The sequence below is a fragment of the Coturnix japonica genome, chromosome Z, assembly GCF_054131305.1.
Source record: "Coturnix japonica strain WE chromosome Z, WE-NBRP24, whole genome shotgun sequence".
NCBI lineage: Eukaryota > Metazoa > Chordata > Aves > Galliformes > Phasianidae > Coturnix > Coturnix japonica.
In genome coordinates this window covers 36,225,190-36,251,290 of record NC_140702.1, presented here as the reverse complement: position 1 = coordinate 36,251,290, position 26,101 = coordinate 36,225,190, and the positions used below count along the sequence as shown (strand labels likewise).

The window sequence follows — 26,101 nt, the reverse complement described above, 5'->3', positions numbered from 1 at the left end:
CTCATTTGGTACATATATATAAGAAGATATATAAAGCTGATTTTTTTCTTTACTATAATACTATAAAATTTCTGAAGGATTATGGAAAAAAAATAGCTATTAGCCATAGCCAGATTAAGGCTGCAGCAAAGTTCCAGTCATGTTACAGTACACAGACATGTATGTTGAGCCACTCCAATTCTGATGGTATTGAATGACACACATATAATGGCATGTATTGCTCACAGCGCTGAGATTTCTTCTGCAGGCACAAGAGCATGTTAATGCATTGACATTCACAAGTGGCTTGGACCATAAGAAATACACTAGTGATACAAGTTTAGAAAAGAGTATGTTTTTCAGATTATTTGCTTTTAGGATATTCTTAAAGAAAGACTGTTATCCACAGTGATGAATCCATGATTTAAAAAACAAAAACAAAAAGCCCCCTCAATTTTTTCTAGCAGAAGGAGAGAACACAGAACTTAAGGTAAGCTTGAAGCCAGTATCCTTTTATTAACTCTACAAATTTGCTGCAAATATTTTGTTCCTATCAATATTTAACATTTACTTTGCTGTCATCCTAATAAGACAATAATTTTGTTTAAATTTTTGGTCAGGATTTTGAAAAGTCTAATGTTTCTTTTAGAACAGTTAACATTTATATTATATTTAGATTTGAAGAAATGTAATGAGTATAAAATTACATTTGAGAGCACCTTCTTCCTTCCCTTCCCTTCCCTTCCCTTCCCTTCCCTTCCCTTCCCTTCCCTTCCCTTCCCTTCCCTTCCCTTCCCTTCCCTTCCCTTCCCTTCCCTTCCCTTCCCTTCCCTTCCCTTCCCCTGCCCTCTCCCTTTCCCTTTCCCTCCCCCGCTTCCCTCCCTCCCTCCCTCCCTCCCTCCCTCCCTCCCTTACTTACTTATTTCCTTCTTTATTTCTTTATTTTTTAAACAATCGATTCCATAGATCAGAATCTTGCAATACACATTACTGGCATATTAAGTAAATAAGTTCAGTTTTATTCCTTATATATCTACAGCAAAGCTTTGCTACACTTGTCTGGCAACTGGACAAATCTTACAGAGTCAGAGAAATCTCCTTATACAAGCCAAAACTCAGTACTTCCCTTTCACAGAATATTGGGATTCCTCCAAGACACTAACTTGCTACTGCAGATAGGAACAAGAACAGCTGAATGAAATACAAGTTTACAGTGGTCATATGCTGTGAACATGAATATGGAAGCAGCCTGACATAAATGTTGCCAGATGCTCATGTCTCGAAAGGAGCCCAAAACAGCAGCTGAGGATTCATAGGATGAAGGGCAGCTCCACCTCCACCATTCTTAAGAAGCTGCAGTTGCTGAAAAGACAGCATTCCAGAAAAATGTATGCTCTTAATAAAAAAAATTCAGTTTGCACTTTGTCTTGTGGCTGGATATACTGCACACAGCTTCACTGACCAGACAGGCAAACGCAATTACATATCTACAAAAGAACTAGAACTTGTGTAGAGGGGAAGGGAATGAGCATAAAGATATCCATATTTTAAAGAGAGAAAGGAAAAATGAGATATGGTCCAGAAAGAGGACAGCAAATGATCTTTCTGATTGAAATATTCAGTGTGTAAACAGGTACAGCCATCATGCTGCAACAGGTACAGCTCCTTACCACGTCTTTCATCACTTTCTCTAGAAATTTTGTGCATCCCTTCACTTACTTAAATTACAGATTTTATATGTACTATGCATAGAACTACTTAAAGGAGAGAATAACTTTCATTTGAGAAAAGTTCATGGAGGTCACAAAGGAACAGAAGGAAAGGGAAGCAGAACTTAAAATGACAGTGAAGTCAAATATTTCCCATTAGAGGATCAACATCAAAGCAGGATCTGCACCACAGCAGATGCCCAGCCCTCAAAAGCAGGAAGCTCCTGCCCATTTCCCATGCTCATTTAAAACAATTTGGCTTTGCAAGGAGAATAAATCACTGACAGTTTTAGACTTTTTAGGTAGCAGCCAAGCTTTCCTGCTGGCAGTTTCAGTTAATTTTATTCTTACTGGAACTTCCAGAAGGGAGTAAAGTCCTGTCACAGCTGCCAGCTCACATTAGCTGCAAGTGCTGTGACTCTGCAACACTGCAACTGTCTTTCCAGGCATGCACAGTGGCATAGAGTTCAGCTAATGCCACAGTATGTGCAGCTGCTAGTGGCAGCCATTCTGCTCCTCACATCCAGCAAAGCACATCCAGAGTGCAGAAATAAAAGCAAAAGTAGAGCACATAGTACAGCAGGATTTCTGGAGTATGCTGTCTCTATCCTCCTCTGGAAGCCTGCCTCAGCATTGCTGATTCTTCTCATTAGGATTAAGCAGTGAAAAGGCTAAGGTGAGCACAAGGGAGGGAGTAATGTATGCAATGGAAACAGGAATGAGAAAGGAAGATTTGTCTGCCAGCAGAGCATAGAAAGGGGAGAAGCTGGTGAAGGGACTGCCATCACTCACAGCCTAGCAAAAGGCCAGGAGAGCAAGGCTGCAAAGAACTGGAAACACTGGGTAAGCTTAGCACATGAGAAAAGGACATGTGAGACACTTCAGCAACCTCGCTGAGCCTGAGTGAGCACTTCTGGCAAAATCAGCATTTTTCTGAAATGTGACATGGAGAACAAGGCTCTCCCAAGGATCTGTGCTCCATGAGTTATGCACAAGGTGACCACAGTCCCTAGGTTTTACAAGCTGATATGTAGGTTCTATGCCTCTGTATATTAAAAGGAATAACATCCTAAAAACTGTACTGCAAGATCAAGGCTAAAAACAATTGTCTTAGCCCCAGTACAGAAATCCATTCTTAGGCTATTGCCTAGTACAAGATGGCTTGCATGTATTAGATAACTGTCCAACTGAGAAACAAGAATACAAAATTCATGTGAAGATATTTTTTCAATTTCACTACTGATTTTTGAAACAAGGGAGCTCACTGCTACTCTCACAGATACTACTGCTTCCCCTGAGTGGTGAACTCATCATGCAAAGGCAGCCAGGAGCTGCTGTCCCTCAGAGAGAAGTCACTGAAAGAAGCAAACTCCCATACCTGTTATGCTTACTGTCTTTTGGTTTTCAAATGTTACAAGCATGACAATACTCTGGTCTTTGCCAGGACAACCTTACCTGAATGTCCTGTAAAATCCCATTTCTGAAATGAAGTTTCAGTATCAAGGCATGATACAGGTGCACAAGAAGCCAAAACCTGTCTATCCACATATGCAAAAACATAAAAAGCATTGTAGAAAGCATGAAAAAACAAACTTTGAAGCGTCATACTTCATTAACAAAACAGAGGCACACAGACCAATGGATGGACCAATCTGTCTTTGGCAAAAAATAATTATGGTATAAAAGCAAATTAAAAGTTTGGTTTTGATTGCTAAGCACAACAAGACTTTCTGTTCTTGAGACGCATTCTATTATTTATAATGAGAAAGAGATCTGAAACAGGCTCCTTTCTTCTCAATATTAATATTCAGGATACTGTACTATTCAGTACTGAGAAAGGCAGTAACAACAAAGAGACAATCTGGCAAATGAGTCACTCAGTTGCAGTTAAGCAAGCTGAAATGCATTCACTGCTTTATTTAGCTAATATTCAAGATAAAGTATCAACTTATCTTCAAATTTAAGAACCATCCAGTTTTGTCAAAAAACATCAAATTTTAAAAGTATTTCTCCTTTGAATCCAAAAAGGTCTACTAAAGTATAATTCCAGTCCACTATTTCAGCAAAATGTCAAACAAATCTCATTTAAGTTTGGTTGTTTGTGTTTTTTTTTCTCATTCATTCTTCCATTGTAACTCTTGTCAGTGATTCATCCCTATTCCTTGATGAATTCAATGTGATATTTCGTCATGCACAGTTTCTTACCAATAGACCACTAAAAGCATAATCAGCTATGGAGGAAAAAGGAAAAAAAAAGATGCATAAGTAAAGCAAATTAAAAAAATTAAGTTTACCAGCCCTTCTGGCTGTGATCTTGGAGCCATGTCGCAGTAATCGAATGCACACTTCCTTGCTGCAGTGGTTAACCATCCGCAAATGAATGCTTCTCTTGGTTTGGATTTTTACAAGGCATTTCACCATTTTGACTATGAATCCTTCTTCTCAAACTCTTGTAAAAACTCTACTCATACTGCCGTCAACCTTTCATTGAGTTTCCTCTGTGTTTCAAAAGACCAACGCAAGTCCCTCTCAATGAATCAAATGACAAGCTTCTAACACGGCCAACAAAAATATCCCAGCAGGGAACGGAACGAGGGGTTATTTTTAAACACTTCTAAATACCCTGTAACATACAATACAAACTTCCACAGAGTCCATCTCAGCTAGCAGTTGCTAGTGTAACAGCTGAATCACACACACAAATATAAAAATATCCAAGGCATCAAAACATATTGCAAAGAAACAAAGGACCAGCATTTAGGGTCTGTTTTTCATAGAACAAAATGACACTGCAGCCACCATTTTTCTAAAAGCTTTAATTTGGCAGCTGATGTCAATTCCCCACTGCTGCCTGGAAAGTACTTGCAAAAAGTGAACAGATACAAAGGGAAAAAATACCATGCTGTGCTTACAGGCCTTAGTTCTAAGGGAACCAATGTCATGAAAATGCTTTTGTTTCCAGCCTAGCATCAGAGCTGACCCCTCTGTGAATAAACAAAAGGAGAAAAATCCTAAACTTAGGGAAAACATCACTCTCTGCATATGTGCTCCAGTTCTCAGCTGTGGGCAACAACTGAACTCTTCATATTCACCAGATATATGCGGTGCTTCAGAAGGCTGGCCATTTCTGTGTCCTGTGCAGCAGAGACGTGTGCTCATAAGAAAGGCACAACACATAGAAGATCACTGGTGACCACTCGCTTTGGCTGGAAGCTGGAATGCAACCACGTGCACAGCATCTCGCTGTCCTACTGGGAGAGGGGCTTTGACTGGGTTCATCAAAGCCACAGAGAGGAGTGTATGCCAGGACATAGGCTCTCACTTTCTAAAATACACGTCACTAATATTTATGACATGTGCTGCCTGAGTCTGTGATCCAGCATTTCTGTTCTCTCTGCACTATAAAATCAATGACATGCTTGCAAATATGTGGGAAAGAAGGGAAGAAAGGGAAACAGTCCTGCAAATTTGTGTTTTACACCAAGTGATTTCTCTCATTAAAGACATCTACCTTGTTTGAGATTTTTGGGAAGTATCTTGGCAGTAGCTCCCTTCTCCTGCCTCCAAGGTCCATGCAGTCTGAATATGCAGCAGATCTCCCTTTCACTACTTCCTCCTGCAGGGCAAGCACCCAAATGCAAGGGAAAGCCTGAGGAGGTAGGTGGTGCTTGGGCAACCAAAACACATTTATGTGGGTGAATGCACATGTATCATTTATACTTGAAGTGACTGTGCTCATGCAAAGGAGAAGGAAAAGAGAGACTTCCAGTCACTGCTCACAGACAAACAAGGGAGATTTAAACTGAAATCTTGTAGATAAATCTGCAGTTCTGTGTCTTTACTATTAATTCTGGGCAAGTAAGGAAAAAACTGTCTCAAGAGAAGAAAGACTTTACATGACCTGATATCAACGGTGAATCCTGCATACTGGTTGGAAGATAGTTTTCAACAAATATTTTCCAGATGAGGACACTATTTCCCTCCTCTGGGGCTGCCTGAGACTCTTCTTCTAGTCTTGTCTTTGCATAAGGTAGCCCGCAAGGTAACAACACCATTCATAGTAACTAATTGATTTTGCAGCTCCTTCCTTACTATTCTGGATTGCAACACAGCTGAAACACTAACCCCTGACAGAAACTACGTTAGAGAGACCTCTAGCATTCATACAGAGTTTGAGAGGATGTTGAAAATTGCAAAGATGGTTCCTATCTTCTCTTAAAATCAGAACCTGTGATTTAAAAAAAATCAAAATAATCTCTTCCCCAAGACAGAAAACTAGAACTAATAAAGCATTCCTCAAAGTTAGTGTCTTCCTCCCACCAGTGAAAAGAACAGCTGAAAATTTTTATTCAAGCTCATCAATTTTAACATATGCTGAACCATAGTATGATATTGGGGAAGAGCGATTTATTTTTAACAGAAGTAGTGATCTTATATTGTAGATACATCTTAAAGTAAACACCTGAAAATCTGCATATTTATAAGTATGTTACAAAAGAAAGATGGCAGAGACAACTATCTGTTGTACTAAGCATTGTTGGCTTGAAACAAAAGTTTTGCTTGTAAAAAAGCCAGTTTTAGACCTGTAAGAGCTAAACGACATGGTCAGAGAACTGCAAAACAAGTTAGTTTGTTGACCATAGACATAATAGTGAATGTGCTCATCGCCTGAGTCCACAACACTCCTTATGAGGCTCCTACAGATTTGCAAGACAAACTGGACAGTAGAGGAAGACAATTATGATGACCAGAATAGATGAGAGAGTGAACTCATCAACAAAAAATTACCAAAAACTAGCAAAAAGTTCTATTATATGAGACCTGAGCTAAGGATGTACATTTTGGCTTCTACTGATCTTAATGGAAACTTAGGAAAATTTCATTATCTTCGCAGGCCATGGAAACCTAAAACCAGAACTGTTAATTTATTTAGAAATGCAATCAAGAAATCTGATGACCTCCCACATACTACAATTTACATTTTTTTATACATATACACATACTGGGTACAAATATCTAATCAGAGTACTGATTCTACCATTTGAAGGGAAAAGCTATTTCATACTATATGACACAAGACATTTCCTAACTCTCTCTACATGACATACTAAATAAGTTTTGCCTCATATACAGCAGATAGGATTTCAAAACTAAGAAAGCTGAAGTCATGTATTAGTTAGACCATAAAGAGACAGCAAGCAATAAAACCATCTTTTTTTTTTTTTTTTCCTCCAATAAAAATCCATACAACACTTATTTGTGCACAGGACAAAAGTTGGCTAGACTATCTGTTATAGTGTCCTAGCTCAACAGGCATAAAGTGTGAACAGATAGTTAAAATTATTTTTATTTTACTGGCACATTTTTAATATTTATGGGGACCACTGCATTTTGGCCACAATAACTCCATGCAGCACTATCAGCTTGGGGCTGACTGGCTGGATGACTGTGAAGAGGAAAGACACCTGGGGATGTTGGTTGATGCTCAGCCAAACATGAGACAACAATGTGCCCAGGTGGCCAAGAGGGCCAATGGCATTTTGGACTGCATTAGAAACACTGTGGCCAGCAGGAGCAGAAAGGTAATCATCCAGTACTCACCACTGGAGAAGGGCAACAAACTGGTGAGGGGTCTGGAGAACAAGACTTAGGAGGAGAGGATGAGGTAGCTGAGATTGTTTAGTCTGGAGGTGGCTCAGGGGAGACCTCATCATGCTCTAGAACTTCTTGAAGGAAGGTCGTAATGAGGAGGGGTTTGGCCACTTCTCCCAGGCAACAAACAGGACCTGGGGAAATGGCCAGAAGTTGTACCAGAGGAGGTTTAGATTAGACATAAAAAAAAACTTTTTCTCTCAGAGAGTGGTCAGGCACTGGAATGGCTGCCCAGGGAGCTGGTGGAGTTGCTGTCCCTGGCAGTTCAAGAGGTGTCTGGATGAGGAGCTATGAGATATGGTTTAGTAGTTTAGTGGGTAGTAATGGTGATGGGAGAACGGTTGGACTAGATGATCTTGTGTAGGTCTTTTCCAACCTTGTGATTCTATGATTAGGGACTATTTTTTCATGTGCTATGATACACAGAATTAACACACTCAGACAACCATGCATACACAGGAACAGGTATGTGCTCACTCCCATAGACATTTATCAGATGCAACAAAAGCTCAATCAAAAGTAAGATTCTGTTGATGCCCAATAATTGCCACCAATTCAGCATCTCTTACGCTACAGTGTGACACAAGAATAACTTCAGCAAAAACATGTAGCAGCTGCAGATTTTAAAGTAGCAGTGAATATCAGTAACAAGTTCCTTTTTGACACAGCTACTAGTACAGAATAAAGGAAAGAAAAAGGGCTCTTCATACACAACACAGATGCCCAGACATACAGTTTTACTATGAAGAAAAGAATCTTCAAAAAAATCAGTCGGCTCAGTGAGCATATCTAAAAAGTGTGGAAATGTCTGTGGGAGAAAATAAAAGGAGTGTGGATTTTAAATAGGAACATTTTAGAATGAGTTTTTCAAAAACACACAAGGTATTCCAACTAGCAGAATGACCGATCACGTTACTTCACTTTGATTGCTTCAACAGCAAAAGTCAGTATCAACAAGAAAGCAATTTACGTATGAAACCTGAGCACATATGTATCAAATGACTTAGAAGTTTTCATCAGCTAGCAAAACCACACGTCTGAGAGACAGAGATATTAACATGTAATAGAGAGATTTAGAAAAAGAAAAGAAAAAAAAATTACTATTATTTCTGAAGAGAGTTCATTATCTTACAATGCCTAACCAAATGTCTGTAAGACTCTAGTGGAACTAGGTTAAAGAGGACAGGATGCAATTATGAAAATGTAAAATATTTGTAGCCATTATCAGAAAGTAAACTATGAAAAAAATCATCTGTAGGAATCCCATTTTGCTTTATTTTCTCTCCTGAATCCCAAGAAATCTTGAGAAAATCATGACTTAAAAGTGTTGCTTGTGAAACATATGTAAGAAAAATGCATTAGCTCTCACTTATTTCAGCATCAACTCTAGCCTGCAAACTACCACCAACATACATTTTTAAACAAACTCTGTTTTTTTAGGGATGTCTTAACTTCCAGTTAGTTCCCAGTCATGTAAAAATGAGGTAAAAAAGCTGATATGTGCAGAAGTCTTCTGTTTGTGCACAAAATACACCATACTCATTCTTGTCGCTCTTCTTAACCCATTAGCTAAGACATCCCAATTTGGATGAGCTTGTCATCTGAAAGTGATTATAACTTCGGTGTGACATCAACTCCCAGCTCCTGAATCCTGACTCTGAAACACACTGAAATTTGGGTGCCAGTGTCTCTCACAAAAGTGAAGTCCCGCTGACAACACAACTACAAACTACTTACATCAAAAAGGCAGACCCAGTTTACCATTGGTAAACTTGCTGTCTAATTTGATTTAAAAAAACAAACAAACAAACAAAAAAACCCCACCACTTTTAAGTAGGAACACCAGTTCAAATTTGGAACTTAAATGTGTAATTGAACACCTGTATACAGCCTTTAGGGACTGAGTGAAGAATTAGATCTTGAGGAATGAGATAACAACATGAAAACTCATTTTTGCTGCCATTCTAACAAATTTCTGATTTCATATCCCCTTACGTAAATGTCAATTGCTAGAATAAATACTACACTGTTATCACAGACATAAATTAATTCCCACAAACAGGAGTCATTTATGATCATGATTAGTCAGCATATGTTTTCTTACCTGAAGATGAAATTTCACATGGGAGAATGAACAGGCTATAGTTGTTTTTTTCATATTCAGTTGCAATATGAGTTTTTATGTTTGAAAGGATTATGCTAAGGACAACAGGGAAGGTTGTTCAAAATCCCCTATAGACTCCATGCACCATCTCTAATTGCTTTGTTCCCTAGCAACATGAGTAACTGACAACTGACAACAAATTTTCCCTCTCACCTGGCAGTTTCTGTTAGTTCAGTTTCAAACCTCTCCAGAAGCTTTAGGAAGAAAAAGTGCTTACTCAAGTCAGCAATTAAAAAGGATAACACCACAATTACTGTTTTTTTGGCTGCATGTTTTGCTTGCAGTACATAAAGCTGATATAAAATTAAGGACAAGCAAATTTTGCTCAGTTAGAAAAACTGTATTGCCCTGAGACTGCCCAAGGCATGAACTGCCAGCAGCACTGTGGCCAGCCTGCCTCCCTCATGAGCTGCTTGCCTCTGCCTACACAGAATTAGTGCAGCATCACATAAAGGTCTTGGCCACAAGCAGCTTGAACGTAGGTTTAGCATACAGACCTTGCAGAAGTATGAGTGTAAGTCCCTGAGGCTGCATGAGCCAACCCACACAGCCTGGAGACAGCTGACTTGCCCCACAGCCAGCTTTGGCATGGCTACGCTGTTCTCAGCAGCATCTATAGGCAGATGCCAGATTGTCTGCCCCCACCTCAGGTCCCACTATCCAAAGAGTTGCCAAGGTTGTTTGACACGTGTTATGCACTAAAAACAGTTTGCCAGTGCAGTTACATCAGCCCCAGAGCTGGCTGCCCTTTCTCTCCCAGCCTACAAGCTCCTGCTCCTGACCTTGCCTTTGGCACAGCACCTTGCCTGGACCACTCTGATGAGTCTATTAAAGGTTGAGCCAGCAAAAAGTGGGACACTGCACTATTAACATTTTGACTCCTTGTACTAGTTCACTCCAAGGTGATTAGTGCTGGTGGATAGGAGATGGTGGAACATGCAGCAAAAAGATGTGACAGGCATGGCATGTGGGTAGATGACAGGAGAGCCGGTGTCCATGTCTGAGCTGCAAGATCAGCTTAAACCACAATTTGATATGCCCCAGTCCTCTGCAGGAATATACTGTACAAGAGCTAAGTACCATTACTTGGCAGCTAGTGGTATTAGACTATGTATATTACATTTTACAGGAAACCCATGAACAAATGTTCCTTTTGAACTGCAAAAATAACAACAATCTGCTCATCTAAAAGGAAACGTGACTGTTTAGCATATGTGACGTATGTATTTGAAGCATACCAGCACTCTCTAGTGCACATATAGTAAATATAGTCAGCAGTTTCCAAAAAGGGATTTCATTGCTTAGAGTTGTAAGTAAAGCAGCAAGCTGTTGTAACTCCACAATAGTGGGAAATGAACAGCAGGAAGGAACACAGTAGTTGATTCTTAGCTGCCAGAAAGTGAATTCCTGTAAGAAACAGGTATTTCTCAGCAGAGGTAAATAATTAATTGATAAAATTAGCTACCAGGCACACAGCTATTAGTACTAATTATTATAATCTACGTACACAGATAATTAAGTCATGTTATTCTTATAACATTCTGTGCATAAACTCCAAACAATGAAGAGGATTTCACATGACTCCTATACAATGACATTCAAAACATACTCCTGAGAAAATGAATACAGTTACAAAAGATCAGCTGTTTTCTGTTTCCCCTAAGTTAAGTACAACAAATCAGCAATAAAGGTTACACTTCTCAGCTTCTGATACTATTAGCTTGCTATATCTCAAGAAAAAAACACTTCTGTTTAGTTGGCTACCTTTTTATTATAAATAATGCAATTATCCTCATTTAAACTGGCCAAGTATATTCTTAGTAGAAATCATTAAAATTGTTCCTAAGTCAGTAATAAACCAAAATGTTTTATCATGCATTTTATAATAAATATTGTTAGTGTTTGCCAAGAATCAGGTAACCATCTCACCTTCATCTAAAGGAACCTCTTCTTCCTCACATGGAGAAGGAAGAAGTGGCTGCAGAGGTTCCATATTAATTATGAGTTGCTTGTTCAGGGAGGGAGAGCTACGACTCTGCGTAATGCTGGTTCTAAAAGAACAGGGAAAACAGTGTCAGATTGTTCCCAAAAAAAGACAACTAGAGTCAAATAAATGGTATCTAATTTCAGAATGGTTTTGCAAAAATTATGGTAGGCCTTGAAATATCACAAGCTCTTCACAATAAACACTGTTTTTGCTCATGTCATGTTGCATTCTTGGCAGACAAACTTTCTTATCTGAAAGTATCTGAAGCATAAGAATTTTTTTGTGCTTTGTGCAGCCTGTCACCTTCCGATCTCACACACTATTGGCAGCATGCTCCTCCTCTCCGCGCCACATGGCAGACATGAGTATTTGACTTGAAGGAAGGCAGAGGGGATATAAATCGTTTTGCTGGTATTGTTAACATTGCCTGTTATGGGCTGATTGTAGGACTTCCTATAGACTGAGCACTGCAAACTAAAGAATAAAGCAAGAACAACTCAATCCTTGTAGTTAACAGATAATCAGATTTCATTCTTCAGAACTGTGAACACTACCTCTAAACTGTGCCTTCAGGTGCTCAGTTGGGTTTTCTTTCTTGTTTTACCTAACTCTAACAGATTTTCCTAATAGTGGATGTTGAACTTAGGAAAGTTTAAGGAATGTTGTTGATTTGCTTCAGTCACATGGCTCACTGTGTCAATGAGAAAATAAAATGGTCCTTCAGAATAAATTATTTAGGGCCTGCATGTTACAGGCCTGAAGCAGGAGGGTGAACCATTACATTTTAAAATATTTATTTTTGACATAAGCAAAGACGGAAGGAAAGAGGATTCTCTTGAATCTTTGACTTCAAATGGCACATAGATTTACATACAGCACAGGTTAGCAACACTACCCATGCTGTGTTCTCTCCATCCATCCTCAGCTTTTCCCAAATTAGGTTGTCTTAAAACTACAGGTGAAAGATACGGAAGCAAACCCAGGAGCAGAGCTAAAGTTTCACAAGTATGTTTCAAGTTCAAAAAAGATAACTTAAAATGATGCACAGATAAACAAACTGAGTAAAGCATGTATGGGAAATGGAGAGAAGGGACTGCAAGTCGCTGAGGCTTTTGGTAAACTAAGGGCACAGATGTCCTGTTATAAGTCACATTACATGTCATTAAATACTCTGTGGGGATAAAAAAGACCTCTTATTCAATCATTATGGCTCTCTTCTCATTAACATACACCCAAAGCAATATTTGTCCTCATTTGCATTACAAAGGGTAGTCTCTAACAACTACTTTATTTAAATTTTCACTATCCAGAGAAGTTTTGCACTGACAGGACTGTTAACTATAATCACTGCAATCCAGCTGCACCTCTGCAGGCTTGTTCTCTATCGACTCAATCTTTGTGCTTGTTGAAACAAGCCATGAAGCAATTCCCAAAATGGGAAATGTACCTGCTAACACCTATAAAGTTCCTATTCAGTACTTATTTACAGATATTCCTCCTTCAAGAATTCCCTGAGGGCAAAATAAGTAAGTGAGTAAATAAACAAATAAATAAAAATAAAAATTAAATTGTTCAGTGTGTATTTGTCAGAAAAAAACTGCCACTGCATTAATGCTTTATGACTACATGTTCCAGCAGATTTTCAGTCTACAATTTTTAAATGTAACATCCAAATACAACATTCTACAGGAGCCACCTTAGTGTTCTTTCTCTCCAGACGTAAAGAGATAGGGAGACACAAAGAGAGAGAGCATAAAGGGAGAAAAAAATTATATGTATTTCATTATACCAACAATCACACAATTTCCTGTACCTGTTTTGCAGCTGAAAAAAATGTCATTTTCAGGCTCCAAATCCAAAATAACTTTTTCTAAAGCCTGGCTTTTTTTCTTTGTTGTTGTTGTTGTTTTGTTTTGTTTTGTTTTTTGTTCTTTTAGCTGGAACTATCATATTCTATGACTTTGGCCAAGAAGGCCAATGGCATCCTGGACTGCATTAGAAACACTGTGGCCAGCAGGAGCAGGGAGGTAATGAACCCTCTGTACTCACCACTGTTGAGGCCACACCTTGAGAACTGTGTTCGGTTTTGGGCCCCTCAATACAAGAAAGACAGTGAGCCCCTGAAACATGTCCAGAGAAGGGCAACAAAACTGGTGAGGGGTCTGGAGCACAAGACTTAGGAGGAGAGGATGAGGTAGCTGGGATTGTTTAGTCTGGAGAAGAGGAGGCTCAGGGGTGACCTCATTACACTCTAGAACTTCTTGAAGGGAGGCTGTGATGAGGAGGGATCTGGCTGCTTCTCCCAGGCAACAAACAGGACCTGAGGAAATGGCCACAAGTTGTACCAGAGGAGGTTTAGATTAGACATAAGGAAAAACTTTCTCTCAGAGAGTGGTCAGGCTCTAGAATGGCCTGCTCAGGGACGTGGTGGAGTCACAGTCCCTGGCAGTGTTCAAGAGGTGTCTGGATGAGGTGCTACGAGACATGGTTTAGTAGTTTAGTGGGTAGTAATGGTGATAGGAGGACAGTTGGACTAGATGATCTGGTGGGACCTTTCCAACACTGTGATTCTATGATCAGGAACTGAACAAGCTACCCATGTAAGTGGCATCCCTGAAAGTATTTTAAGATATGTACGAATGTGAACTAACACGTCCTAAGACTAAGTAGGTTGGACTTGATGATCTCGAGGGTCTTTTCCAACCTAGATGATTCTAAGAAATCTGATTTTCTTGCTGGCCTCGTCAGAAAGAATTTGTTATCTTTGATTAGGTTTTGACAATTTACATTGTCAGGGCAATAAGTGCTGAAGACTACAAAGAATAAGCTTGCTCATAAAGTCCAGATGACTACTTCTAACAAGTGAACTTTTTTTTTTCTTAAATAATGAGCAAACTTTTTGCATTTTAAGCTTACTGGTCTATGGAAAAGCTATTAAATATACCTTTAAATATTCCCATATGTGTATACAAAAAAGAGTCTTTTGAAACTGGGCAAGAATTGGGAAATAAAGGACATTCTACTTATCTGACAAAATCATCTAACAAGATTCCATATCCAAATACAGAAAATAATATGATCTAATAATTTAATCAATTAAAACTAGCTTCAAAGAAGCATGACTTAACTTCTCTTGTGTAGGAGACAATACTTGACAATCAAAATCTTCTGTCACTGGCAACACACATTTCCAAATGTTTCAGGATGGATGTTCCAAATGACAGTCACTACACCCCACAGAAAAGGAAAGAGAATGTCTCTGTGGAGTGCAGTAATTCTCTTTTGTCCTTAAGCTGTAACACTGAATGTCTAGACATACCTGTGAACTTCCGGGGGTTCCCTCTGGATTTTAGAGCTTGCCTCCACCACCTCTTTGGCTACCTTTCCACTGCATTAAAATATGAATTATATATTCAAGCAAATAAATATTAAGATGAGCTCATTACATGACAAGAACTATACGCACGTAAATAATTTATGTATTAAAAAAAATGAAAAAACAAACAAAAAATGTCTAAAATTAAAAACTCTGCCGATAAATCATCTGCAAAGCTACTGAAGAAAAAGAAGACTCTTGTAATCGAATGTTACGTGCTACTAAAACCTACCCAGTAGCACACCCCTTTTCCAGAGCTGTCCAGCAACACTGCTGAATATTAAACATGACCTACACTAGGCATGCATCCTTGTTTCTTAAAAGCTACACCAAAACAGGGTCCCCATTACAGCAGAACTACTCTTTGACAGAAACCTGATTAATTTTATTTTACAATGTTTTCAATTTTTCAATTTTTTCAAACTGTTTTCAATTCTGGCATGAAGTAGGTTTGAAAAGGTTCTCAGAAAGGAAAAACTTGCAATTTGCCACAAGTAATAACTGCATTTTTGTTTGTTTGTTTTTTAACTTTCTGAAATAGTTTAACATGAAGAAGAAATAGGAAACACAAACCTATAGCGAAATCTGCTGCCTTTAAAAAATATTTTGCTGCTGGACATGGTCTTGATCTGGCTAGATTTTACATACCTTGATGAAAAAGAATAAAGGCTGTTATATTTTCAGCATTGGAGAGACTAGATATGCAAAACTCAACAGGTTCATTTACAATCCATGCTATTTTTATACAACAAAGTAATACTCAATAATTTGACTTACTAACTTCTTTTAGACCTAGAAATGATTTTGTATATGAAGCGTCACACAAAACAATTCAAACAGTGCATCTTAACTGAACATAAAGTGAGAGATTACCTAGATAGGAAAACATGAAAATGAAATGCAAACACTTGCTGCGTCCCTAGGGACTTCGATTCTTAAGACAAAAGAAAGATTGTAATAAGCCAACAATCCCTAGGGCCAGTTTATTAGAAGACAACATGGCTATCATTTCCACTTTCCCACTAATCAAACAAATAAAGAATAAAGAAGCAGTATATTTGTCTCTAAAAGCTGGTGTATTTACGGTGTATCTATGCTGTCAACTTTAAGGAGCCTTCATCATACCACCATACCACTGTTCTGTAACCACAAAGCATGTAGCAAACTTTTATCTCAACAACCAGAACCAGACCTACAAAGATCATGGAAGAGTACAACCTCAGGCATGCTATTTCTGTAATGAACAGTGGCTTCAAAATGGTAATCTGATTTCATTTGAGTCCCTCATTCTCAGATCCTTGTGGAAGAATTTCTGTGGCTTATAAATAGTTGAAAATAATCACAACCATTAACCAAGAGCCTGGACTGAGTCATAACTAAAACTTGATTTTTCATTGTAGAGATGAATTAGCAGTTCTAGCGTAGCATCTCATATTTCTGGCATTCTCACTGAACATACTACTTAAACTATAAGGATAAATTATCAGTATTAAAATAAAAGAAGGAATCTCCTCCAAAATAAAGCAAGTTATTAACATCCATGGTAGAAGATACATTCTTCCTCTGAAGTTATGGGGTAAGGGTGAGGATTCAGCCTTACAGCATCTCCCTTTGTGTTACTGCATCCCACTAAGAAAGTTTTCAAATAAAAATAACAATGCAATAGTATAAGGAGAGACAGCAGAAAGCAGAAAAAACTACCCACCCAAAGGGAAGTGTTTCTAAACACAAGTTCAATACCATGTCCATCCAACACCACCTTTCAATTTCTAAACATTTTTTAACACTGGCTTGTAATAAAATAATAATCCCTCTGAACATGCATATTTTTAATTTTCATTTTGAATTATGATAATGAAACAGATCATTTCATTTTGAATAATCTTCTAGTGACACTTTTCCTTTTAGTACAGATGATGACTGCAGTTTTACTTACTTGTAAAAAGCCTGGTTCTCCACCCCACACTTCCAAAGATGCTTGCAGGCTGCTGGTGTTGAGGTATGGAATGTCAGTACAGCCTTTTTCTGTGTGCAAGAAAAAGATAAATAAAACAAACAAACTTTTGAAATCTGAAAGATTAAAGCATTCAAACCTGATGACTATCACTAATAATCAGATAGACAGAAGACCAAGTTTTCCTGTGTATCCTCCATCTACAGTTCACAAAAAGAAATATATTCCATATGTAGCTGGTATCAAAATACTAGGGTGAATTTTTCAGAAATAAAAAGGAATGCCCTGAAGGGATGGAGAAGGACATATATATAAGTGACTTCTGAGATAAATCTGTACTGACAGCCTTCAGCCCAAAATCAAAGTCTTTCTGTTCAATATTCCACCATTATACAGTTGCTGCACTGCTTGCTTCTCCCCTCTTCCTATCACGAGATTCTCCTGGCTGCCATACAAACAGCTCCTGCTACTTCAGGTACTTCTTCCTTCCCTCATTTTCTGTTCTTCATCCAGACTGCATCCAAAGACACAGTGCTGGGCTAAATCACTCTCCCCATGGGGAAGCACTGATTAGAGCATGTCGAAGGGAAAATTTCCACAATTTTAATTGCAAGAGTCCAATGGCAGTACTATAATTAGGACAGACTTCATCCTACCTAGCTGAGCAGAATTTGAGAAAGTGATCTAAAAAGACAATAATATTTTGCTCTGATCCAGGATTCAACACCACTGAGATGCTGTTTATGCTTTCGAGTAGGCTGGTACAGCTTTAGTATTTAAAACCCATTAAAACTTTGCTACACAATCAAAACCATATGCAATCAACTCAGCACTGCCTGTAGGTTGAGTAAGAAACATCTCAGTCCCTTGCAAGTAAGACACTCTTCTGATAACAATATTCACATTCACTTGAATTCAATTTTAGGAAGGGAAAAAAAAAAAGAAAAAAGAAATATAATTATCCTTATACTTTAGTTGAAGTCTGGTTAAACATATTATATTTAAGCTGACTCTAAATCAAATACAGAACTCCCATAAAAATATTAAACCTGACCTCTTTCTGAGCTCCAAACACATAGAAAGTCTTCCCTTCAAATTTCAGCTTGTAGACATCACACCTAGAAAGAGAAAAATGATTTATTGTAGACAATAGACTGAAATAGGTAAGAAAATAATCTGCATTCAGACTTCACTGAATCACAAACATCAAGCAGGCTTTCAAGAGACAAAAGGTTCAAGAAAGGTCTCCAGCATATAACCTTTAGCATAAAAGTATGTAATATTCCAATTTCCTTTACAGCAGAGAAAATAAGCAGAGAATTTGTTTTACAATCCTGGGCACTGGCAAAAAATTTGGGATGCTGGAAAAGAAAAAGGTTTGACAACACTTATTATTGGGTGTTGTGTGTTGCTGATCAGACAGATCCTGAATTGAAAATTATTCATGAAATAAAGTAAACATCTGTAAACAACAATATGACAATAAATCAAAGGCAAACCAGGAATCCAAAGACACTTCGGTTGAATCAGTGAGCTAAAACAATATCTTGCCAATACATTAGAGTGACAATAATTTACAGAACCAATCTCTTTTTTAAAACCCAACATAAATTAAAGCATGCAGTACATTTTGCTACTTGTTATTATTGTAATCTTTTGGAGTGCCCACATAACTAATGCCATCTGTAATGAATAGTTAAGTTGTTGGTCTTCAAAATCTATTGAGATTTTCTGGGATAAGATCAGTGAGATCTGAAGACAAGGCAATCTCAAATATGAATCTGGATTTTTACTTAGTGTAAACATCAGCTGATACTAGTAAAAGCTATTCAGTTCTAGGTTTTATAAACAAAAAGAACAGTACAAGCATCACACTGTATCTAGATCAGTCTCATCAGATCAACTTTCCAGTAGCAGCATAACACTGAGACAACTTCATGAATTTTCATCTATCAATATTTTATTTTGTTTACATGCCAGTGGACTAAATGAATACACAGAGATCTTCAAGAAGTCACTTTAGCCTTGCATAGAAACAAGAAACATAAAGCACTCAAGCTCAGTTTCCACATTATGGTGGATACAAGCTTAGCGAGAGATACTCTCTCCTTTTATCACAGAATGACACCACAGTTACCTGGACATGATGCCAGAGGCACATACCACTTACACATTCTTACCAGAGCAACCTGATATTAACCCTAGGGAAACTACAATACAAATCCAGGATCACAAAGGCACAGTATTCGACAAACATCCCCAGAGCTGCATAGAGAAATGTATGTTACATGTACAATGCCAAACCTCTGATGATTTCATATTATTCAGCAGGGAGATTTCTATAGGTGTAGGAGAGCACATCTCTATGTAAATAACTGTCTCACCATTTCCTCATCTCCAGCCCACCTCCTTCCCACAAGAAAGGCTGAGGGTGCTTCTAAGCTTCTGATGTTGGCACCAGTTTAGCAGCAGGAGCAAAATGAGATTCATGAACTTGTAGATTTAGACTACATATCTGCTTATCAAGTACTGTTTTTGAATTGAAGGAAGTCAATATGCTTCACTGGCAATTTACATCAGAGCTGAAAAATCAGCTTACTCGTCTTAGCATTTTTACATTATGTTGACTAAGGTATTCTGTTAAATCATTTTCACTGGAGGAAGAACAAAATCAAATTATTCTGCTTTTTACTGGAGGTCCTCTTAAAAAAGAAACATGATAAAGCAAGAGAAGGAATATCCAAGTGGTTCACCTTAAAGAAAGCAAATACAGGTGAAAATAAGAGAAAGGAAAACAGGGAAGAAAAGGCTCTTGAATGAATTAATGCACCCTTACATGCTTACCATTTTAACAAATGAGTTCGTTTGTTCCCCTGAAAAACTACAAATCCTGCAGCTGTGAATCCTAAAAACGTAGTTGTTCCCGTTGAGTCCTTGAAAGAGAAAGAAGAAACATAATTTTGCCTTTATCCAGAGAGACATTTATTACTAATGCAGAAGTTATAATTACATTATAGGCTACCTGCATTTTATTTTCCTTTTCAAAGGAAATTATCTTCCAAGTTGCACACTTCTAAGCAACAAAGACTTGAAACAAATAGTGGTGAAACTAGCCTGATTTATGTCTATGTGTTTATCAGAGTAACAGAAATTTACATTTTGTTTATTTTTGGCTCATGGCAACAAAGAATCTCTAGGCATATTTATTAATTTTGTTTAAACTGTATTTCTTTTATTTGCCAGTGGGATAGTAACTACAAACCAAGAATTCGTATCTGATTTCAACACTGATATTTTTAAGATTTCACAATACTTTCTTCCTTTGTGAGATTGCTAATGTGACAATACTTTCAAAATCATTTATAAAGTAAGCAAGCACTCTTGATTATAAACCAGAACATTTAGTGATAATAGCTGTTAAATTATGAAATACTATTTATAAAAAAGTTCCATAGTAAAAGTTCTTCCCCAGCTTTTTTGAGCAAAGAATCAGTTAAGTTTGGTGTTAACTGGAGTTCCAGCCCACCCCAAGTCCTAGACCATCACCTTCTTAAAGTATATCAGGTTTATTGTACCTTATGCTCAAACAATCAGTAAGATAATCATAAACTAACATGCTTTTTGGGAAAGAGACTAACAAAGACACTGTGCTTTGTATTCACTTCCAGAAGTCTAAAAACTTTTCCTTCATCACAGGCCATTAAGTCCTGTATGTCCCCACTCTATAAGTCCTGCTACACAGATAAAGAGGAGGTGCTGAATGAATTCTGACTCTGTCCTAAGTGCCAACATAAGAGATTTCCTCTGAAAATTCACACTTTGAACTAAAGCTTACAATGTCACTGACTTCACTCATCTCTGAATCAGACCCTGCATTTCACACAGGAACACCACTCCTATCATAGTATATGTGAAATCTGAAGCAGCTTTATGTTACAGGTGACTGCCTGAAGGCACTCATCATCTGAGCAGCCAAATGGACAGCAATGCAGACTTCTGCTATTTGACCAAATTAGACACCATACAAGGAGAACTAAAATCAAAAGCAGCAAATAAAAAATGAAGTAACAAACATTAAAAAGTAGCAGACTGCAGAGTATATGGAAAAAACCAAGTAATTATAAATGTAGGTGTAAGGGACAATCAGAACTGGAAAGTAAAGTCACCTCCTTTTAAAGAACCACAAAACAACCAATTTGCTGTTCTTTCTAAGACTTTCATATTTTGATGGTATTTGAAAAACTATTCTGCCAAGGTCTAGTAATTTGCTTCAACTTCTGGACAACAGTAAGCCTGAATCTTGAAATTCCTGGCAAGCAAGTATTTAATACATGGCACATTTATGAAACCTTTGCAGTAAGTGCAAAGAAACTGTCAAGCATATTTATAGTTTCTGGCATGACAATCTACTACATGGTCCTGTTGGACTGTTTTTTCTGCAGAGACATTTTGTTTGATTGTTAAATGGACTCAAATGCTCTCCTGTGGCTTAAATGCAGAATTAAGTTCTTTTATAACTGTTCATGTCTAAATAAAAATAGATCAAAATAAATTCAATTAACGACTTTTTATCAAATGTTAGTTAAACAAACAAAAAACTGTTACCTTGCAAGGATGAGGATCAACACCATAAGTTTCTAATGAATGTGCTTTCAGGAGCAATTTAAATTCAGAAACAGCTGGGCTCTGACCTCTGAAAAGAAAAACTCTTAATCAAATATAAACAATTTCAACAATGTTCAGTTTATAATGTAGAGATATGAAACTTTAATGTTATTTCCAGAACTTAACTACCCAATGCAGCACCTTTTCAGTTAATTCTGGTAGGTTATTTTAACACTTGTGGGATACAAGCATGTTATGCAGTTAACCAAAGTCATCTAATATCCTGCAGATATCTCTTGCCTTTTGATACAGAAGCACATCACCCTGATTATGTAAGCTTCAGTATTTTTTTTCCAAAAACTTTTGCTCACAAATTCATCTCAAAGGATTGTCCAGATTAACAAACATTCCTTCCAGCACAGGGTATAAACACAGCAATCATATTACAGTCCACTCAGATGCACACCTATTTATAGCAGTGCTTGTTACTACCACGATAGGTTAGAATCTGTCAGCATTTCCATTATATGCCCCTGTTTTTAGGGTGTCTATAATCAACTGTGAACATAGACTAAAGGCTCAGACACGGCATGCAAACCTTGAGTTATTAAGTTTTATTATTTTGTTTTAGCTCCTCTAAGTCATGTTACTCTCAGCCCTAAAATGGATTTGCAATGCCTGTTTGACAGTGAGCTGTTCTGAGCATTATTCTGTTTAGATATTTGTATGACTAAAGAACACGACTCTGACAGATACATGGTTTTATGACAAGCACTGCTCAGGACGTTCAGAAAGCCTGACTCATAAATCCTTCTCATACACATTATCTCAGAAATAGGGCACTGACAATCCTTCAAGAAACGCAGGAATGGTCATACTTTACCGCACCCCACCACTCTGACTCCCATTCTCACTCTGTGTCCTGTGCCACAAAGAAATGAGCACTGACAAACACTCAGTGCAATGATGTAGAATAATTTTTCTTGTAGCAGTCTCTGCCATCCCTACAACAGCTAAAAATTAAAATACTCTGACACAGAAGTCTTAGTAACCAGCTCAAAGTTCATTTGAACTCTGAAGATGATTCTAGCATACTTACAGATATCAAATCCTATTTTGAATCTACCACATTAGTGCCCTGTGGCAATATCAGAGTCGTTAACATTTGTTGTTAAAAGGTTTTAACTCATTCTCATCTGGACTCCACTATCCTTTATCCTCCAGTGTGGTTCTGGATCTCCTTGATACTACATTACTTGCATTTCATTACTTAAAAACCACCAAAATTAAAGTAGTGCCTTTCTCCTTCCTTCACAAGTATCTAATAGAGAAGAACCTGTGTCAAAGGGAACACAGACATTTGCAAATGTGCATTTGTAAAGCTACATATTTTAAAAGACAGCATGAAAGCAGCAAACAAAACCAAACTCACTTATTTTGCCCAATTAACTTTTTGATGGCTCCACTAGATATTTCTGTTCCTTTCCAATACCAATAAATAATAATTGTTGAGTTCTGATATAGCAAGTTTGTTTCATGTACCAATCAACTGCAAAGAATAGAAGTAATTAACTAAATTGACCTAGATTACTTAGATTGCTTATGCTGCAAAGGGAGAAGTCAAACAGGAAAGATCTGAGTGCTAAGCCTTACAGAAAAACAATAGCTTATAAAACCAAATTTTTCACAACTTCCTTTGCTGGCACAAAGGAAAGCAGCCAGTCTCTTAGTTTGGAAAGAATGAGAAATGATAAATAATTAGAAACAATGTGGTTTGTGGGCTTGGGTTGTTTGGATTTGACATTTCCAGAGGTGAAAAAAGCAGTACTACCTTGCAATCATCATTAAAGCAAGAACACACACTAAAAAATAAAAATAAAAAAATTAGCATGCTCTCATCTATTATCTCTGAAACCATGCAGCCTTTCTGCACATCAGGTGGAAAGAGCTGTAGAGCTGTGATACTTGAAAAAAAGCAGACAAAATTGACACATTTGATGCTATCAGATTACAGGCAAATAAAACGGCTACCATGGGCAGCCTTACAAGAACAGCACAAAGCAGAAGTCATCTGTGTAATAGAAAATGAAAAAGAAATTCTTGATTTATCTCTAACCAAGGGAGTAATACTCAACCTTCACAACATGCTTTTCTTTTGTAATGTAGTAATGAAACTTTCTTAAATAAAAAGATATCTATAGGGAATGCTAACAGTAAACAAAAGCCAGCATTTAATGTTAATCACTAATTTCACAACAGATACTCCTCTTATTGGCTTTGCTAAAAAACCTTTACAGTTCTATTCAAAGCAAACAACCTCTCACATTAACAAGAGCCCTGCAAGGGTGGCCTCTGCAAGAGCAGAGCCCAGCAGATGCCCCATGTCAGAATACAGCCATTTGCAGTTGCTCCCAAATACACCCACTACTGCCAGAGCTGAACCATGAATGACGCTGGGTGTGCCTCTGCGAAAGCAGATTTACAGAAAGGAAAAACTGCCGCATCACAGCAGCTGGAAGAGAGGAATGAGAAATGTGAGACTACCGCCCTACTGCACTACAGTGAGTGCTAAAGGAGGGCAGGAGGAAGCTCCAGGTGCAATGCAGCAGCTCCCTGCAGCTCAGGAGAGGCCCATGGAGAAGCACCACGAGGAATAAACCTCCACATGCAGACATGGAGGAGCCCAAGGGGCAGAAGTCAGTGCAGACTGTAGGCAGGGATGCAGCCCATGAAGAAAGAGCAGTCACTCCTTTTGACCTTACGTGATAATCTCAACTTAGTCGATACGCATTCAGTACCGAACTGAAGATGAATCCCATTTTTATATGTTGCAACCATTCTAGTAGCCAGCTCTCTCAAGACAAAGTTTTTGAGCAGGGCTACTAACATATTACAATGAACATTTTCCATACAAATGGACAAACAGTAAAATAAGAAAAATAAACTAATGAAATAAGAATTGAAGAATAAGAATGTAAAATTATGCCTCCACAGCTGTTAGCAATGAATTAATTATTCATACCTGGAATCAATCAATCAATCAATCAATCAAAAAGTTCCTAATAAAATTTTTATCAAACAAAGACTTTAATAAGACTGAAAAGTCTGCAGCAGGCTTTATTTTTAACTCTAGGCTAATGAGGATTACACACAAGAGGATGCACAACCTCTGTTTATTCCCAAAGAACCTCCAGCCCTGAATCATTGGAAAGACCAGGATGCACAGCGGGGAGCACTTTCAGGATTATCACAGCAATGATATACTTGCTTTGCTGGCTGATTCTAGAATTTTCTCCCCTTCATATCTTTCATTTGAGGTTATCTGATGCCCAAGATCAACCAACAGTTCTTTTCAATAAATGAAGAAATTTATATAGCAATAACAGCAAAAAGCATTTTCAATGCCATTCTCAGTGCCATTTTGAATAGCCTTTTTTGAGTCATTTTGTCTGTGTTCTGTGATTTCTCTTACTGAGTTATGAGGTGCTTTGAAACACTATTACTAGCCTATTAATACATGACTGTTAGTAAAAAGCATAACTATTCTCCACCCTTTTGATTCATTTATGTGTTTATCAAAGTTACCAGCTGGAAGACACTGTAGATTCACAGTATTTGAGCACGCCCCACGTAGGAATCAATCATTTCAGGATGTTTATGATTTGAAGGGTTTTGAAAGACAATTAATTCACAGAATTAAATCTGTACATAACTATCTGGCTTCAAGAATTGTTTTGTATTCCCCTCATTACAAACCTGGGGAAAACAAACAAACAAACAAAACCCTCATGAAACTAAATAACATAGGCTCCATCTCCACCAAATATCCTTTACAAGAACATTCTTCACTGCAGTTTCAGAAGAGACAATGACTGTATAAATGATGATGCCACCTATGAAATCCTGTCCTTCCTATGTCCAAGGTCTTGTACAAAGCATCCTCCAGCAGAACAAGGGCTATCTGGATTTCCTTTAGAGAAGCCAGAATTTTGCAAAAAGAAGTTACATGTTTAATTACATCATATACCTACCACAAGGTTTGCTGTTTCTTTAAAGTGGGACTTTAACAGCTATACAATTATAGCAATAAAAATCCTGAGCATTTTACTTTTGATCTAAGCTCAGAAGATCTTAGCAGACATCAGAGATGCTTTTCATACAGTCTGTCTGCTAAAGATTTAGACACAATGAAGATGCTAAAAATTGAGTGGTACTAAGATATGACATAAGTTTACTAAAATTCACCTATGCAACCAGGCTCTACTCATTTTTTACCTCATTTTCAGGGCTGTCTGCAACTGAGGAAGGATCTCTTGCTGGAGAGTCCTTCTTTGTGGAGTCTTCCTGTGAGCCTAAATCTTTGAATTTGGGTGAGCATCCTTTTTTGTTGTTGTTGTTGTTTTTTTTTTGTTTTTTTTTTTTTGTAACACCTTCTCATACCTTCCCATGGTGCATAAGCGAGACTGGTCCTGCTGCCTTTACACCCAGATAAAGAAGTGATGAAGAGGAAGGTCAGAAGCAGATGAAGAAATTCCTATAGATTGGGAATTCAAATGTACACCTGAATACATGAGTAGGCTAAATATGTGGAATCTGAATCTAAACCTCACCATAAGAATGGAAAAAAAAATTTAATCAATACCATGTTCATTGCCTGAATCTGTGGGCAGGGCTT

General features: G+C 37.8%; 1 protein-coding gene across 7 annotated transcripts in view; it reads right to left on the bottom strand.

Annotated features, from left to right (window-relative positions):
- FRMD3 (FERM domain containing 3) overlaps positions 1-26,101 on the bottom strand; it is a 140,801-nt gene that overhangs the window by 8,573 nt on the left and 106,127 nt on the right. For 4 of the 7 annotated variants that reach the window (XM_015849240.3, XM_085530332.1, XM_015849238.3 and 1 more), the window contains 7 exons: positions 21,427-21,514; positions 19,666-19,754; positions 17,876-17,939; positions 16,804-16,892; positions 15,441-15,515; positions 14,811-14,879; positions 11,434-11,555 (listed from right to left, as the gene is read on the bottom strand). In XM_015849240.3, coding sequence (XP_015704726.1) covers positions 11,434-11,555; positions 14,811-14,879; positions 15,441-15,515; positions 16,804-16,892; positions 17,876-17,939; positions 19,666-19,754; positions 21,427-21,514 — 596 coding nt within the window. The remainder of the gene's footprint in view (positions 1-11,433; positions 11,556-14,810; positions 14,880-15,440; positions 15,516-16,803; positions 16,893-17,875; positions 17,940-19,665; positions 19,755-21,426; positions 21,515-26,101) is intronic. The other 3 variants (XM_085530333.1, XM_085530334.1, XM_085530335.1) reach the window with 2 other exon arrangements.